Here is a 20,073-nt window from a genome sequence, read left to right as displayed (position 1 = left end):
TTACTCATTTATCATAACTTGTCCAATAATGTTTATTATAACTCACTTTATTGTGTTAAAAAAACTTTGTTTCTTTTTGAAAAGCCTATATTTCTATATAGTATTTCTATTCCCTGCCATTACTCATTTATCATAATATTTATTAAATAACTTATACTATAATTTACTGAATTTGTGTTAAATAAACGTTATTTCTTTTAAGTTGAAAAACCTAAATTTCTCTATAGTATTTCTATTACATGACATTACTCATTGATCATGATGATAAATAAAAACTTATTTTATTGATTTTTCAAAGCATTGTAAATACAATTGGGATGCTAAAGAAAACCATTCCAAAAGGTAGTTGTTTCATAGCTCTTAAATTATAAGAAACATCATGATAATGAATTACAACAATATTTATTATAAATTTAATCAATTTCACAACTACCCTTCAACAATTTTTACACTTGACCTGCACAATGACAATGGAAACCCTTTACCATTAAAAAAAACACAAAATAAAAGAATTAATATGATATGAAAAGGGCAAATAAAAGTTTGGGAAGAAACATTAGAATCTTACCCAAATGGACTTTGCTTGATGCTAATCAACTCCACATCAAACTATAACATAAAGGTAAAGTTAAGAAGTTAAAGTTAGATTATTGTAATTTGCTTATATATAATTGTAAATGCACACGTTGCAATATACAAGTTTTTTGATTATCATATTGAATCTATTATGACACTAAAGTTACCATTTTATAGCTAATATAATTTGCTTATATACAAGTAGGCATAAATACATGAGTTGTAGTGTACAAATCTCCTGATCACCACATTGAATCTATTATGACACTAAATTTACATTTTATAGCTAATATATTCTACTTCGACTTCACAACAAAGACACAAAAAGACTACCAAAAGGAATTTAAAGAAAGGAAGTTATTATATTAATGTGTATGTATGAACAAAATAGGTCAATGTGGGTAAAAATATATCAAGCGACATAAGCCAATGAGAGTTCGCAACACTGACATTATAGAAGTGTTTGAGGTATCTCTCAAAAAAAGAAAAGACAAAAAATAGAATTCGCAACAATGACATTGTCATTATAGAAGTGTTTGAGGTATCTCTCAAAAAAGAAAAGGCAGAAAATAAGAATTTAAACCAGTAAAACATGAAATAGAGAGCTACTCCAAAGAGAACTTAAATTGCAAAATTTTCAATAAAAATACTTTGTTTTAATATAACAAAAATTACAGTTTATTTGCCAAAAAGCTTTAATTTCTCTCTCAAACATGATATGATCATGTACAACTCACTTCACAATAAGGAAAAATCACAGTCTATTCCCATAATTGATGGTTATAATAACTTAACTATGCATACATTTTCTTTTGAAACAATCCATGACATATGCCTTGAACCAAACTTAGATTCATCAATTGAAAGACAAAGTTCATATAAAGCAACAACAACGAGAATTAATTATGATCATATAATAGATAAATAGTTATTTCTATGATAGTGGAGAATTTGGGGACTAGTTTCATAGCAGCAATTTGCCTCCCGACTAGAGGCATTAACTTGTGTAGGTGCCACTCCCAAGCTCAGAATTGAAGCTACAAAGGTGACTAGAAGTTGGAACTCTCAAATACATTGCCAACCCAATTTGAAACACATGGGATTCTGTCACAAGGAAATTCAATCAGCTCTCAATAATTATAGAAGCCTCTTTTTTCTAGTGCAATGTTACATAAACATTCACTTTCTTTGTAAAACAACCCCTTAAGGAATCTAGTTTGGCTAACTATCTTTGTGCAATAAGAGTTTCCAATTCAAAATGTCATGATGGGAGTCCTAGCAATGGTTTGGCAATAAGGACAGTATTGTCACCAACTCCATGGCTATCAACAATGTCATGTCTCTCACAATCAACATTGAACTCACTATGCATTTGTTATCATCAACACGTTAACTAAAGGAATGGTGTAACAACTAATAAAGGAAGAATGGTGGATAATGATTCAACCTAATCCATAATGGTGATCTAGGATTATTTAATCCTTTACAAAGTTAAGAAGATTGTCCAACATATCCCCATGAATGGTGAAGAATGATCCCAAGATTCAAATCCAACCTTTTGTTGGCATGCTCCTACATAACCATGTGGAGTGGCTAAATCCATGCTCAAGCAAGGACAAGAAAGTTCTCGAAAGGACAAGCCAAAAGGAAGAAAAAGTCAAAGTTTTCTTATGTTTCCACTGGTGAACAAGGTTAAATCACTTCCCCTCTCATTCCCCTCTCATATTGTCTTAATGCCCACATGGTATCAAAACTTAGCTTACAACATCAAGTTGTTGTGGACATAATACATTAAGTGTTTATTGGAATGCCATAGTTGCATATTAAGTGGGACAAAATTCTCAGGTGAAAATTTTGTTAGATTAACACAATGATGAATTCATGCCTGAGGCTCATAAATTTCAACATCGGAGTCCTTTGTGCTATCTTATAAAGTAAATATGACATAATTCTCAAAATATCAATATTCCGAACTCATATACTATGCAAATTCATGTGTCTCACTAATAATATTTATGTATCTAATCCCATGGATATCCAGGTTGGTTTCATTTTGAGTGTAGGAATGATAAAAGGATTATGGATCTACAATGGACACTTCAACAAACCTTAATCTAGTGTAAACCTTAAATACAATTATCACATAAATACCAATGAATCCATGGATAAAAGAACTATTTCCACTCAGATTGTGCATTAAAGTGATGAATGCTCCAAAGCACACTGCACAATCCAAGTGGAACTTCAATAGGTCACCCATTATCACCTCAATGACCTACCTTGCCTCTTTAGGCCAACTCTCCTCTAGCTTCAAGGGGGGCTCACCTAAAACTCACTGTGACGCAAGCGGAAACAATGGCTTAAGAAACCCCAACAATCACCCTGCTATTCACCCTTTTTACACAATCCTACCTTTTGCCTTTAGAACTGGAATGTCCTTGGAACAAGGCCAACACAATGCATTTGTGCTTTATAAACAGAGATGTTTGCGATTCACCGGAGATCACGATCTAATTGAACCGATGGTCCAGATTAAATTGCATCATCGCAAGTCATAAGAATCTCCACCATCCATTACATCCACCGATCCAACGGTTGACGTTACACCCGATCAACGAAACTAATCATTGATCCTCCACCGTCGATTAACTCGCAACAGATCCAACGGTTCACAAGAATTTCGGAGGCACAACTTACACGGAGAGTACCCGCTCGAAAAGTGGTTTCCTCTCTCCTCCTCGCTACTACGTGTCCTCCGCTGAATGGAATCGTAGGCCTTCCTTGAAATACCGCTTACCGCTTTTTGTCTGCCCGATATACCACTTTCCCTGTTTAAAACCCGCTCTTGGATATAACCACGTGCGTTAGATTAAGCAAAGCCCTTAATGACTGGCTTGAGTGCTTAATCATGAAATTAACCCTTAATGCTAATTGACCCTGATTTACTCTTAATACACAGGAAACCCACAACTACTAAGATCTGCGTTAAATGTGAAATTACAAAAAATACCCAGTTTATTGTCTGGTTGCAGGCACGCCGAAAGAAACAAGAGTTTGCACCAGAATTACAATACAAATACACACAGGGTCAATTTCATTAATATAATATCTGTTACAGAGTCTCGGCCTTGGCTCGATTACAACATATGAAAAGACCTTTATTTCAACGGAAATCCACACGCTAATTCTAGGCTCTCGCTCACTCAATCCTCTCCTCCTCATTACATTTTTTTTTCCTTCCTTTTATCAATCGAAGATTACTCTAGCTGTGCTTAACAACTCAATCTCTATTTTTAATCAATCTAACAGTAAATCTCTAAATCCTAGCACTACCACACACCTATGCTAACAACTTATCTTTGAACATAAAATAAGACAATTTCTAACTATTACAATAATGAAATACAACTCATTTTTGGGGAGATCCAACCCTCTCGGTAAAACTAACTTTTGACCAATCAGGCCAATGAAATTCAACTTGTTTAGCCACAACATGTGAACAAACTTTCACATTGCTGGCTAAGTCCAAATGCTCCTGCATCAGACTCCTGGGGAAGAAAAGAATCGTCCTTCAAACTTTCAGGACTTACTCCATACTTCTACAATTCTGCTGTTGTCAACCAGCTAGCATCCTCCACTAGTTGTCCTTTCCATTTGACTAGATATTGGAAATAAATCCGTCCTCTAGTTCTTTTGGATACTCTTTTCTCCCAAACAACTTCCACCTCTTTCTTAACTGTCTTTGGCATTTGTTCTTCCCAGTTCAAAGTTTGAACTTCATCTTCTGTAGTCTTCTCTTGTATCTCAGTTTCAGTCTCCTTGTATGGATACAAATCTGCAACACTGAATATAGGTGATATCCCAATGCCTTCTGGTAATTCAATTTCATAAGCATTACTTGAAAACTTTCTTTTAATTCTACATGGTCCTATCTTTTTCATTTTCATTTTATTGTAAGTTTTGGTAGGAAATCTTTCCCTTCTCAAATACACCATCACTAAATCTCCCACTTGGAATTCCTTCTCTCTTCTTTTCATATATGTTCTCTGTTTGTATTTTCCACTGCTTTTCTGCAATCTGCCTTTGACATCTTCTTGTAGTCTCTGCATCTGCTCTACAAACTCTTCAACTTTTTCACTTCTAATCTCCTGTTTACTCAAATCTTTGAGCTCATACACACCTCTTGGATTCATCCCAAAAACAATCTGAAATGGACTCATCCCAGTACTCCGGTTTGGAGTATCATTATAAGCAAACTCAGTGTGCGCTAGTGCTAAATCCCACTGCTTAGGATTTTGATACACTAAACTTCTCAATATGTTTCCTAAGCTCCTATTTACTACTTCGATCTATCCATATGTTTGAGGATGGTATGCTGAACTAACACTAAGGTTAGCTCCTAGTTTCTTCCAAAGAGTTCTCCAGAAATGCCCTACAAACTTTGTATCTCTATCGGACACAATACTTACAGGCAATCCATGTAATCTTACAATTTCTAAAAAATAATAGATTAGTTATATGTGTTGCATCACTAGTCTTCTTACAAGCAATGAAATGTGCCATCTTAGAAAATCTATCTACCAAAACATAAATAGAATCATTCCCCCTTTGAGTTTTAGGTAAGCCCAAAACAAAATCCATGCTAATTGCATCCCATGGTCGGTTTGGTATTGGCAATGGCTCGTACAATCTTATATTATGGCCTCTCCCTTTAGCATGCTGACATATCCTACACTTCTCAACAAATCTCTTAATATCAGTCTGCATCTTTGGCCAATAGTAAAAAGCACTTACTTGTGCAAAGGTTTTGTCTTGTCCAAAGTGACCAGATAATCCCCCACTATGTTTCTCCTTTATTATGTTTTCCCTCATAGAACATTTGAGAATGCACAACTTGTTACCTTTAAACAATAACCCTCCTTGGATAAGATAATCTAACCACTGACTTCTATTATGAACTATTGGATTTTGCACTGCTATATAGATACCTTTGAAATCTGCATCATCTTTATACATTTCAACCATTTCTTCAAATCCTACAACACCAACTTTGAATTCTTGCACAATAAAACTTACTCTGTTCAATGCATCAACGAATTTATTTGACTTACCACTTCTGTTTTATCACAAAAGTAAAGCTTTGCAAAAATTCTACCCAATTGGCATGTTTCTGGGTCAATTTTCGTTGGTTATTGATGAACTCTAAGGCATGATTGTCTGAATATAATATGAATTCCTTTGGCAACAAATAATGCCTCCATTTCTTTAAGGCGTGTACAATAGCATAAAATTCTTTATCATAAGAAGAATACTTCTTCTTAGCTTCATTTAGTTTCTCACTAAAGTATGTTATTGGTCTCTGTTTCAGACTCAAAACTGCTCCAATTGCAACTCCACTAACATCTGTTTCAACTTGAAATACCTTTTCAAAATCAGGTAAAGCCAAAACTGGTTTCTCTGTGATTTTCTCCTTCAGCAACTTAAAATTCCTGTCTATTGCTTCTGTCCACTTGAATGGTTGATTAGTCTCCTTGATTGTTTCAAGAATTGGTGCACAAATCTGACTAAAGCCTTTGATAAACTTTCTGTAAAAACTTGCAAGACCATGGAAGCTCCTTACCTCAAATATATTTCTGGGAATAGGCCAGTTCCAAATTACTTGGACTTTCTCTGGATCCATTTTCAATCCTTCTTTAGAAACTACAAATCCCAAGTAAATTAATTCTTCCTTCATGAAACTACATTTCTTCAAATTTATCAGTAGTTTCTCTTTCTGCAAAGTTTTTAGAACCAACTTAAGATTCTCTAAATGTTCTTCTTTACTTCTACTAAAGACTAGAATATCATCAAGATAAAAAATAACAAACTTACCTGCATATTCCTTCAAGACTTCATTCATTAATCTCATGAATGTGCTAGGTGCATTAGTGATTCCAAAAGGCATCACTAACTACTCATACAACCCACTATTTGTTTTAAATGCAGTCTTCCATTCATCACCTTCTCGAATTCTTATTTGATGATATCCACCCTTCAAATCTATTTTAGTAAAATATTTGGATCCACTCAAACAATCCATTAAATCATCCATGTGTGGCAAAGGAAATCTATACCTGATAGTGATCTTGTTTATAGCTCTGGAATCTGTACACATTCGCCATTCACCTCCTTTCTTTGGACTGAGTACTGTTGGTACAACACATGGACTAAGACTTTCTTTGATTAGCCCCTTATCCATCAGCTCCTGCACTTGTCTTCCAACTTCTGCATTCTCTTGAGGAGTTAATATGTATGCTGCTTTGTTTGGAAAACTTGCTCCTGGTATTAGATCAATATGATGACTAATACTCCTGATCGGTGGCAATGCATTTGGCAACTCATCCACAATAATATCAACAAAATCATTCAAAAAAGTTTTGATTTCCTCAGGTAAATCGTCTAAGTTTGTGGAAGTCAAAATTACCTTAGGTCTCCCTATAACAGCAAAATGCATTTCTTCACCTTTTTCAACCTCTTGTAACAGCTCCTTCCCACTCATCAGCATAACATTGTTTTCAAGTGCTCCCTTGTCAGCTTCATCCTTAAATGGCAACAGTGTATGTTTAGTTCCATCCTTCTCCAGAGTATAAGTGTTTCTCCTCCCATCGTGATAGCTTTTCGATCAAATTGCCACGGTCTTCCCAGTAATACATGGCACACATCCATGGGCATTACATCACATAATATCACATCTTTATACATACCAATTTGTATCTCAACCTTGCATTGTTATGTCACAATAATCTAATGTCCCTTCTGTAACCATGACACTCTAAAAGGAGTAGGGTGTATTGTCTTTGCTAGTCTGAGCTTGTCCACCATCTCTGTAGAAACAAGGTTGTCAGTGCTTCCACTGTCAATTATTACTTTACCACATTTACCTTTAGATTTGCATGTAGTTCTAAATAAACTCTTCCTCTGCGCTGGTTCTTCAATCTCCTTCTCTGTCTTAAGCAAGGTCCTTCTCAATAACAGAGATTCTCCTACTTCAAGGGATTCTTCCTTTTCCATAAGTAGAGGTGGTTCTGGCTTTGCGTCAGCCACATTCACATTCCTCTGACTCGCTAGTTTATTATGAGGAAAGTCCCATGACACATGTCCCCATTCTCCACATGTATAACACCAAACATCTCTTCCTCGACCTCTTCCTCTAGGTGCAAATCTTCCTCTGTTAATTCTCCCCTCTGTGGTGGTCTGCTACTTGAACTTCCTGCTTCATGCTAATGTTGTTGTCCCCTTGGTCTGGTAGTTCCTCTACCTCTTACTGAGCTTCTTCCTCTATTCCTCTAATTCTGTTTTCTCAACATCTTCTCTTCTGCCTTCAAACCTGCTTGATAGGCATCTTCAATAGTCTTCAGACTCAACAAGTTGATTTCATCATGGATGTCATACCTTAAGCCATTGATATATCTAGCTACCTTTTCCATGTCATCTTCTGCATGTCCTGCTCTAATACTCAATCTATAAAACTCTTCTGTGTATTCTTTAACAGACATTCCTTTTTGCCTTAAATTTTGCAATTGTTTGAAAAGATTTAACTGATATTCTTTAAGCATAAATTTGGCTTTCATTTTACTCACCATTTTGTCCCATTGCTTGATCTTGGACATTCCTTTTCTCGTTCTGGATGTTTGTAATTCGTCCCACCAAATAGCTGCATGAACCTTCAATCTGGTAGCTGCAAATTTCACCTTCTTTTGTCGTCAGCTTCCTCTTCATTCCAATGAATTGATCCAATCCATTAGCTCTTCTACATTGAGACTCCCTTCATACGTAGGAATTTCCATCTTTGGTTTTCCTCCTACTTTCGCCAACATCTTGATAACTCTGGTAGTTTCATTTTCCTCCTCTTCTTCTTCCTCAGAAGATTCTTCTTTAGTACTGTCAGCTCCTTCATCAGGTGTTCTCCTCTGAGCAATCTCAATTGTTTCCATTCTCGTACGCAGACTCCGGATCTCTTCCAGTAGTACTGCACTTGCTTCAGGTCTTCCTCAACCAATGCCAACTCCTCTCCTTGGCGGCATTTTTGCTGCAATCAACCTTAAGTTCTTGCTCTGATACCACAAATGACGTAGGCGGAAACAGTGGCTTAATAAACCCCAACAATCACCCCATTGTTCACCCTTTTTACACAATCCTGCCTTTTGCCTTTAGAACCGGAATGTCTTTGGAACAACGCCAACGCAATGCATTTGTGCTTTATAAACATAAATGTTCGCGACTCACCCAAGATCACAATCTAATTGAACCGACGATCCAGATTAAATCGCATCATTGCAAGTCACAAGGATCTCAGCCAGCCATTACATCCACCGATCCAACGGTTGACGTTACACCCGATCAACGAAACTAATCGTTGATCCTCCATCGTCGATTAACTCGCGACAGATCCAACGGTTCACAAGAATTTCGGAGGCACAACTTACACAGAGAGTACCCGCCCGAAAAGTGGGTTCCTCTCTCCTCCTCGCTGCTTCGTGTCCTCCACTTAATGGAATCGAAGGTCTTCCTCGAAATACCGCTTACCGCTTTTTGTCCGCCCGATATACCACTTTCACTGTTTAAAACCCGCTCTTGGATATAACCACGTGTGTTAGATTAAGCAAAGCCCTTAATGACTGGTTTGAGTGCTTAATCATGAAATTAACCCTTAATGCTAATTGACCCTGATTTACTCTTAATACACAGGAAACCCACAACTACTAAGATCTGCGTTAAATGTGAAATTATAGAAAATACACGGTTTACTGTCTAGTCGTAGGCACGCCGAAAGAAACAAGAGTTTGCACCAGAATTACAATACAAATACACATTAGATCAATTTCATTAATATAATATTTGTTACAGAGTCTCAGCCTTGGCTCGATTACAACATATGAAAAGACCTCTGTTTCAACGGAAATCCACACGCTAATTCTAGGCTCTCGCTCACTCAATCCTCTCCTCCTCATTACATTTTTTTCCTTCCTTTTATCAATCGAAGATTACTCTAACTGTGCTTAACAACTCAATCTCTATTTTTAATCAATCTAATAGTAAATCTCTAATTCCTAGCTCTACCACACACCTATGCTAACAACTTATCTTTGAACCTAAAATAAGACAATTTCTAACTATTACAATAATGAAATACAACTCATTTCTTGAGAGATCCAACCCTCTCAGTAAAACTGACTTTTGACCAATCAGGTCAATGAAATTCAACTTGTTTAGCCACAACATGTGAACAAACTTTCACATTGTTGGCCAAGTCCGGATGCTCCTGCATCACACTAGGGCATAAACAATAAAGAACAAGGTGAGATCAACAAAATCCCTAGTGAATGTATTGAGTTTTTTGAAAGAGATGGAAAAAAGTGGAAATGGAGAGATGTGAAGATCAGTGCCAATGTTCAAGGGTGATGAAGTGAAGGGAAAGTTAGGATGAGAGGGTATTAGGAAGAATGACCCTCCTTATGTCATTTTTCAGGAATAATGGATCAGGGAGGAGAAATTAGTATTTGGAGAGATTAGTAGCTTCATGGGGAACCTCGGTTGGTCTACCACTGTCACCTTAGCGACCTACCTTACCTCTTTAGGCCAAATCTCCTTAGGATTTGTTATGCAATCAACTCACAAAACAGTGGAAAAGATAGATCAACGACTTAAAAATTATCCTCTTCAAGGGGGAAACCCCATTTACATTACATAAATGAACAATTCTTGGATGATACAAATGATAAGGTCTCCTTGGTATATATAGGAATCTAAGAGGTCACATTATAATCAGAGTCTACATAACAATAATAATGTAAGGACACAACGATAACAATAGTGGGCTTCTATGGGGCACAATAATAACAACATGGGGGATACATGGGCGCAACAATAACAATAAGGCGAATACACTAGTATTATAGGGACCTAACATGCCCCTCTCCTTCAAAAATGTGTTGTCATCAATGCTTGAGTAGTTTCATATGCTTCTGTATAAAATTCTCATCCTCCCATGTGGAATCTTCAGTGGGTAAGTTCTTCCACTTAATGAGATACTCTAATATTAATCGATTCCATAGTTGTTGGGTTCTTGTTTCCGTGACTGCTTCAGGCTCAAATATGATTTATCCTTTTTCATCAAGTTCTGGCAGCACTGTTTGAACTGGGAGCTTGTCACTGATAACCTTCTTCAAGCATGAAACATGGAAAACTGGGTGTACTCAGGAGGATGCTGGTAACTCCAATTTGTATGCCATAGTACCAATCTTTTGCAACACCTTGTAAGGACCATAGTACTTGGACAATAATTTATTATCCTTCTTAGCTTGCTTGATGGTCATTTGCTTGTATGGTTGTAGCCATAAAAATACGTTGTCACCTACATCAAAACTTATTTCATTGTGATGCTAATCTTCCTGTTGTTTCATTCAATTATGCACCAAAGTGAGGTTATCCTTTAAGAGTTGAAGAACTTGTTGTTGAAGCTCAACATGATCTTCCACTGCTTAAACCTTAGAATTTTCTCTTAAAGATGATGTGATGGATGGTGGATGATATCCATATAGTGCCATAAATGGGGTCATTTTTGCTGCAGTATAGAAGGAAGTGTTATATCATCATTCAACTAGAGGTAACCACTTGACCCATTATGTTTGTTTATCAGATGCAAAGCAACAAAGATATCATTCTGCTAACGGTGTTGGACCCACCAACATGTCAGGGGATCTCCCCAGTAAGAAGTCCCAACTAGACCTCAGACCATTTGGTGTAGGAGTCCCATCAGTGGGTGGTGCAGTGTCGCCTTGATCATGGTTGCGCGCAAAGGGAAGTAAGATGTCCCTGTTGGTAGCAAGGGTGTGACATATGCAGCAAGTCAAGGAAGGTGCATGAATGGTTCTAACTTACAGAAGGTGAGGTGAGTGCGCCCCTTGGAAACCTGTGAAAGCACGGAGTTGAGAAGGGAACACAGGAGCAAAAATGCATCACAACATGGAAGACAGGTAAGCTAGCAATCCAAAGTGATGGTTAAACCAACAACACATTTCATTAAGATTCATACATACATACATAAGAAAGTCATACATGCATGTGCAAGCAAACATATACATATATCATTTAAAGTAAACAAGATAGCTGAAATACAATACAACATATGCATGAAACGTGTTGGCTCTCTTATATTAAGGAGCGAAAGTTCCAATCATACAATACAACCATGACCAACCACTAGTTCCAATAGCGGAACGTTATAGTCACTGTCGCCTGCTCCTCCAAAGAGATATACTAGCTCTGCACAATGGAGAAGCCAAGGCTTGTTACAATACTCTCCAAGCTTTCTCTAAGATACTCCTATCAGAAGCTTGGTTTACCAAAAGCCTTTACAATGAGTTATGAGGTTCTATTTATAGCAAAGGGTGGGGTGACCCTTGACATTCCCCTTTGTGACTCTTCATCTACCCTCATGATTCTTCACCTACTACGTGACTATTACGACCAACTATCGACACTTGGACTTTCACTGTACATGACGTTACATTACACTGCACATGTACCCATGTGGGACGGCATAGGCTTCAGCAAGTCATGCAAGACATCACTAAGACTCAGACATATGTGGGATGACCAACTCTTCAACATCCTCATGGTGGTCGACCGTGGCGGACTCATGCCAAGCTTGGTGGTCTGTCGTAGTGTTCGCGCGCTCAATGGTGACATCCTGCTGAAAGAAAACTCTTGCCTCCGTTGCGTCCTGGTACACTGATATGGCTCCTATGTCCAACTCGTCTGATATCATACACATGGTCGTCCTGGGTGCGACCAGACCGGCAACATGCTTATGCATAGTGTCTACACTAATCTCCAAGCATGTGCTGGTGGTCGTGCGCATCAACTTGTCGAAATACATGTTTAGCTCCAGTCGGACTTGTTTCTCGTCTTCGCCTCAGTGAGTGTGCCAAATGGGTGGGATTGCATGCATGCGCACAATGACATGCATGTTGCTGAATTCCCTTGCATGCGATCAACAACACCTCTCACTTTGTCTGCTTTGTGCCAACTGCTGAGATGGATCTATAACCTGTACGGGCATAGTTTCATCTGTCTGTGCATGTTGCACCCCCTGTTGTACATGTTCCTGCTGCAACTCATTCTCTTGTCTATGCAACCCCTGTTCTTCTTTGAGTTGTCGCTTTAGCACATGCAACTCTTTCTCTGTTTCTCTTTGGCATCACGCGATCTTCGTGTCGCGTCGTTACCTCATAGCTTCAATCTCCAAAGTTGCTTTCATCACGAGTGGATTTGCTTTGAACTCACAGCTTTGCTCTGCCTCTGTGTTGTCAACAACCTACCTCTTGCATTCATTGCATGTAGGTGTGTTGCCTTCTGTTGCTGCTGGTTGTGATGTTGTTCCTGGTTGTGATGTTGCTGCCATATTATCTTGATGTCCTTGTCTACGAACAACTTGATGTCTTCATAGGTAGGCAAAATCATAGACACTTGCTTGGCTGCAACCCCAAGTGTTCTCTGAACGGTGTCTTCGACTCTGCTTTCCTGGAAGCCATTGTACCTAGGATGTTGAGAGGCAGACGAACACCTATGATACTTGGAAACATAACAACACTCATGACAAACAATCTATCAGTCGAAAACCAAAACAAACTAGAGGACTGACATGCAACATACCTGTGTGACTGTCTGTGAAGATTGCACAATTTTCACCAGGAGGTTGCGAGACTGATTGCCAAAACTGCGCACGGCACAGTTTGGGCTGTCGGAAGGCTGACTAACTGTTGGAACTGTGCAATGCACAGTCCAACCTGGCCTACTAAACAGTGACATGCAACCAGCATACTGCACTGCGTAGTTTCTAGGGCCAGCAGAACACTGCCTCTAAGAATTGCACAATGCAATCCTAGAGGTTAGTGTTGGGCCAAACTTGCACAATTTCTGGAAGGAAGGTAGTGCCTTCGCTTCCAGAAATGCGCAATACTAGCGGGCAAGGCACGGTCCGGGCCAAGGCAGCCTAGACTGGCCGACGGGCCACTGAAAACATGGGAAGTCTGAATGCATGATGAGATGAGTGCAAAAAAGAGTGAATAATCATACATGGAAACAAAAAATGCAGGATTCAGAAAACGGGAAAGCATGCATGTGTGTTAAGCGAGTTGCTGCAACAGCGAATGTCCGTGCAAAAACAATGTCATGCATGCGACAACAGTGAAATGCAAACGAAAACTAAAACGGTGCTTCTACAAGCTAACATACATCAAAACGACAACAAATCGCTCAGTGAAATCAAGCAGACAACACTCATACAAAGCGAAACACAAAAAGCGACAAAAACGCCACGTAAGACATGAAAAGTGGGTTTATCCTAAAACAACTGAGTTGAATGTGCCGACGACTCCTAGATGCAATGTGGGATGTCAGAGCTGCAAGGTCGATGTGAGGAATGAGCTCTGCAACGTCCGGTTGATGAGTTTTGATAAAATCGAGGTTGTGACGCACATGCCACAAATCTAGGAAAAGCGACACTTGGCGAGAGGTTTCTGAAATGATCCTTGCATGTAACCTCCAACTGCTAAAAATAGATCCTTGAATCAAGGGATGCCTTTGCATGCTGCCTTGGGAAAAGCAGTCCATGCATGCAAATCAGTTTTGTTCAGTCCTAGAGGGAACCAGTTAACCTAAAGGCACATGCATCGGTCTGCGAGCCTGGGATGAAAATCTGCGCAGTTTCTGGGCTGAGCAAAGATGGTTGTCCCAGAGGGATTACGCAATTTCTGGGAGGAACAAGTGACTGTCTCCTAAGATTGCGCAATTTCTAGGCTGAGCAGTTGTCCTAGGTCAGACTGCGTAATTTTCTTAAGGAAGCCTGTCTGACTGTATTACGCAATTTCTGAGCCCAGCAGGTTGCCTGGCTGGATTTCTGCAATTTCTACTAGCTATTGGGCTGCCTGTCCCAGAGGGATTGTGCAATTTTTGAGAGCAACAGGTGACTGTTGCCCACAATTATGCAATTTCTAGGCTGAGCAGTTGTCCTGGGATGAATTGTGCAATTTTTGAGAGGAAGACTGTCAGGAAGAATTGCGCAATTCTGAAGCCCAGTTGGGTGTCCAGCTGGGTTTGCGCAATTTCTAGAGGGAAGGCTGGTTCCCCTCCAAAATTGCGCAATTCCCAGAGGGAGCTGCTCAACCAGCAACTGACACTAAGTCTGGAAAGCAGCCTGTGAAGGAGGTTGAACAAACTTGCATGCACATGCTGACAAGACTCTATGAAAGAGTTGAAGCCTCTGTGTTTGACAATGTAAGACATGTTGAGGATGGTTGGTAGGGAAGCTTCAAAAGGAAGCTAAGGCAAAATTTTGGAGGGTGCTTGTAGCCGCTACAACATCTTCAAAACATTTGTTCACTATCTCAGTTTTCCTATCAGATTGAGGATGATAATATGAACTATGAGCTAATTGAGTACGAAGACAAGAAAATAATTTCGTCCAAAAATTTCCAGTGAAAATAGGATCTTTGTCACTTACAATAGTCTTTGGGTTTCCATGTAGCTTTTGAATTGTTTCCATAAATGCGAATAGCAATTGTACTAGCTTTAAAAGGATGAGATAATGCACAAAAGTGTGCATACTTGGTAAGTCTATCAACTACCGCCATGATGACACTCTTTCCTTCAGACTTGGATAAACTCGTGATAAAATCCATTGAGACCTCCTCCCAATGCTAACTTGGAATGGCTAAAGGTTGTAACGGACCTGGGGTCTTAATTGTCTGAACGTTATTTTGTTGGCAAAGCAAACATTCTGCTACAAACTTCTGAATATCAAATTTAAGGCCATCCAAAAAAAAATCCTTCTTGATCCTGTGATAAGTTTTAAAAAATCCTGAGTGCCCTCCTAAGGGGGAGGTGTGCAATTCCAAAATATTTTTTTGCTTGAATTGGGAATTCTTACAAAGATATAAGTGATCTTTGAACCATAATGAATCAATTTTCTAACTAAATGTATCAGATGTATTGGGAACTTGCTGCAACTTTTGAATGAGTGTCCACAACTCTTTGTCATTCTTCCATTCATCCCTTGCTTCGGTTATCCAATCAGGTTGGATAATAGAAATGACACAAAACAATGTTTCCACATCCTCATCCTTTCTTCAGAGTGCATCTACAACAACATTTTTCTTCCTTTTTTTGTAGTTGATTTCAAAGTCATAACCCAACATCTTTGTGACCCATTTTTGTTGTTCTTCTAAAGATAATCTTTGTTCCAAAAGTATTTAAAACTACCATGATCTGTTTTCACCTCGAAGTGTCTTCCCATTAGGTAAGGTCACCATTGCTTTAGTGCATGTAGTATTGCCAGCAGTTCCTTCTCATAAATAGGTTTGTGTGAATACTTTCCTTTGATTGGACGATTTTCAAAAGAAATGGGTCTTCCTTCTTGCGTTAAAACAACACCAATTCCATTTCATAAGACATCACATTCCACTATAAAGGTTTTTGTGAAGTCTAGCATAGCTAAGACCGGTGCTTGGCACATTACCTCTTTAAGATGTTCAAAGGCCTTAGTTGCCTCTGGAGTCCAAGAAAATGCATCTTTCTTTAGTAATGGTGTTAGAGGTGTTGTTATTCTCCCATAATTCTTAACAAACTTGCAATAATACCCTAAACCTGAGAAATCCTCGAAGATGTTTTATGGTTGTGGGGATTTTCCATTCCTTAATGGCTCTAATTTTGTTAGGGTCTACCTTAACACCCTCATGAAATACAATATGACGCAAATTTTCCACCTCCTATACTGCAAAGAAACATTTGGAAGTTTTTTCATATAATTGTTTCTCCTCCAATAGTTTGAGCACCCTGTCAACATGTTGAACATGATCTTTCCAAGAATTGTTGTAGATTAGTATATCATCAAAAAATACTGACACAAATTTTCTGAGGAAGGGTTTGAAAATGGAATTCATCAAACCTTGAAACGTGGAAGGTCCATTAGTAAAGCCAAAAGGCATGACCAAAAATTCATAATGACCCTTATGAGTTTTGAATGTTGTTTTTGGAATGTCTTCAATCTTCATTCTAATTTGATGATATCTTGAACAAAGATCCAACTTGGTTAAGTAAATTGTTCCATATAATTCGTTCAACAATTCATCAATGACAGGCATGGGAAATTTATCTTTAACAGTGAGCTTGTTGAGCTCCCGTTAATCTGAACAGACACACCATGATCCATCCTTCTTGTTTACCAATACTACTGGAGCAGAGAAAGAACTTTGACTAGGTTGAATTATACCCACCTATAGCATTTTTGCAACCATACGTTCAATTTCACTCTTTTGGGCATATGGATATATGTAAGATCTGATGTTTGGAGAAACACTTCCTGGAATCAAATGAATAGCATGAACATGATCACGAATAGGTGGGAGGCCTTTGGGAGTCTCAAATACGTTAGAATGATTGTCCAAGACTTTTTAGAAATCTGGAGAAATAGATGATTTCTATGTTTGAACCTTTAGTGAACATAATTGTGCAATTACACCCCGTTGTTCTTTCTTCAAAAGCTTTGTCATGCCATAAGTGCTGATTATCTTTCTTGTTTTCCCTGTGATGCCCCTTAATTCAACTTCATTTCCTTCTCAAAAAAAATTCTAGAAAAAATCTTGAAAATTAAAAGCTATCGCCCCAAAGATTGTAACGATTGGACTCGTAGTACAACATAACACCACACATTGGAATGAAAAGCATTGGACTATTCAATACATATTCCTCCATGGTTAGCTTGATATTATGACACTTTACAGAGAAATTTATATTTCCTTCATTTGCAACCATCACTTGACACTCTGGTGCTAGATATAGGAAGCAATTCAATTCCTTGGCTATCTTACAATGAATAAAATTATGGGTACTACCCGAATCAATCAGAACTATTACCTTTTTGTTCTTGATATATCCTTCTATCTTGAGAGTTTGAGGAGTGGTAATTCCTGCCAATACATTACAAGATATGGTCATATTCATTTTTTCTTTCTCTGGGGTTCGTTTCTAGTGTATATCCTCCTCTTTTAATGTTTCTTGTTCTTTTTCTTCCTCCTCTTCACAATCTATGTAGAATAATTTCTTCTCAGCACACTTATGACCTTTAGTGTATTTTCTATCGCAACTATGTTGAAATTTCTAAGTATTACTCGTTAGAAATTTTATCTGTATTCTCTGCTTTATTTCGCCTACTTGTTTAATTTCTAACAAGTTATTTAACCATATGAACACTGAAATAAACACAATACATTCTCAACCATCTACAGATCTATAGTTGAAAGAAATAGACAAACACATAAGTGACACCGTTATTTTTCGATGAATGTCCCCAGAAAAAACCCAACTTGGGAAAACCGGTGCAACAATTCTGAGGGTTATATTATTATGCAGTGTTTCTGAGTACAACTAGGTGCCAAACTGGCTCACCCGATAGAGAAAATAATCTGGCAGTGATACCTCTCTATTCAGAAGCAGATATTTTGAGAGTCTGCCCCACGAAACCCTCTCCAACACAATCTGAGGCTCTACGTCAACCCTCCTGGCCTCTGAGTCAGCCTGAAACCCTCTGTGTCAGCCCTCTGAGCCTCTGCGCAGCCTCTCTGGCTCTCTGCGTCACTCCTGTAGTCTCTGTGTGGATGACGCAAGCCCTTCTGCCTCTACACAATCCCTGCTAGCCTTTGCGTGGCTCCCTCTGGCTCTGCGTGGCTCTCTCTAGCTTTGCACCTGCCTCTCTAGCTTTGCGCTGGTCTTTCGGCACTATCTCTACCTCTCTGCCTCGTACTCACTGCTCCTCACTGCAACTCTGATCACTGATTCGATTTCTCCTAGCAAACCCCGCTCTAGAAAATCGAATGACTGATCGCTCTGGTGTCTTCTCCAACTGACCCTCAAGCCTACTCTTATACTTTTCTTGTTGGTCCTCTAAAGGTTGAGATTACATCTCTAATCAACGGCTAAGATTAAATTTGACTTGATCCATGTCCTTTAAAACCTTCTAACCCAGTTTTATATTAATACCCATTAATATTTTATTTTTCCTAAGTTTAGACTTAGGAACTCCATTAAAAATATTAATTATTTTAATATCTCTTTAACCGGGTAGAATCTGTCCAAACCATTTATGGGTCTTGGAGATCTCATGTGCTTTAGGCTCTCCACCAATTTTCATGGCTATGCTACCCCAAATCAACAAACTGTAACAAAGGTCTTTTTCTCTTTTTTCCACCAATTGTTGTGGTATCAATCTTGTAGGTTGTGGAATACTAAGAGCAACAACACTTCCACCTTTATAGTTGTGAGTGGTAGACTTCCTTGTTGCCATAATTTTTCTTTCGACTTTTCTTGCCACCCTATATACCTTCTCCAATGGATCTGATTCCCAAAGGTGAACCTCATGTTGGATGTTATCCTTTAAAGTCCCTATGAAGACATCAATCTTATGCTCCTCTGGAATATCAATTACCCTAATATTCATTTTTTTGAAGTCTTCAATGTACTCCGCCATTGAACCCTTTTGTTTGAGATTTATCAATTGGCTAAAGAAGGTGTTGTTCTTTGTATCTTCATAATGTGTTATCATTTCCTCCGTAAAAATTGACCAAGTGACAAGTGGTTTACAAAAACAAAGCCATCTATACCATACAAATTGATTGGGTTCTAAATATAAAGATGTGATACGTAATTTTTGTGAGGGTTGCACATCATGTAGATCAAAATATTGCTCCATTTGTAGTATTGATGTTATCAGATCCTTGCCATCAAACTTCCTCATATCGATCTTTGGAATGTGGTAGGTTTTCAACCCAAAGTTAGAGTCTCTAAAACCATGATTAATATTCTTTTTGTTCTCATCATGGGTTTCATGGAATACCTTGTCGCCATTAGGAAACATTTCTTGTAGAAACTTTGTCAAATTCGTACACAAAGTTTACCAATATTTCGACTATACATGGTTGCAATTTCAGCGTATGAAGCCTCGTAGAAAAAAAGTTATAACAAACATGTCAAAATGACCTGTTTGAAGCAAAACCCTAGAATCCAAAGCTCTGATACCAAACTTTATGCAACTAGCTCATAAAACAATAAAAAATATAGATCAATGACTTAAAAATTATCCTCTTCGAGGGGGATACCTTTTTTACATTACATAAATGAACAATTCTTAGATGATACAAATGATAAGACCTCCTTGGTATATATGGAAGTCTAAGGGGTCATAATATAATCAAAGCCTACATAACAATAATAATGTAAGGACAACAGTAACAATAGTTGGCTTCTATGGGGCACAACAATAAAAACATGGGGGATACATGGGCACAACAATAACAATAAGGGGAATACACTAGTATGAATTGGCAAGCTTATCCCTAGAATACTATTCTAAATCAATGATATGTGCGAGATAGCTTGCACACATCAATCCAAGCAAGATGG

At 38.2% G+C, this 20,073-nt stretch overlaps 1 protein-coding gene across 1 annotated transcript in view; it reads right to left on the bottom strand.

Moving 5' to 3' along the window:
* Nucleotides 1-262: 262 nt before the first annotated feature.
* Nucleotides 263-20,073, bottom strand: part of LOC149186062 (peptidyl-prolyl cis-trans isomerase FKBP16-4, chloroplastic-like) — a 219,715-nt gene continuing 199,904 nt past the window's right edge. Inside the window, exons 9-10 of the mRNA XM_089410883.1 lie at nucleotides 569-609; nucleotides 263-457 (exon numbers count right to left, since the gene is read on the bottom strand). Of these exons, the coding sequence (XP_089267009.1) occupies nucleotides 430-457; nucleotides 569-609 (69 nt within the window). The 3' untranslated portion in view covers nucleotides 263-429. The remainder of the gene's footprint in view (nucleotides 458-568; nucleotides 610-20,073) is intronic.

This window comes from Pinus tabuliformis, chromosome 3_1 (assembly GCF_031772625.1).
Source record: "Pinus tabuliformis cultivar Carrire ecotype Pingquan chromosome 3_1, CPIR1, whole genome shotgun sequence".
NCBI lineage: Eukaryota > Viridiplantae > Streptophyta > Pinopsida > Pinales > Pinaceae > Pinus > Pinus tabuliformis.
The sequence above is the reverse complement of the archived record's forward strand: the minus strand, read 5'-3'. Positions and strand labels throughout refer to the sequence as shown.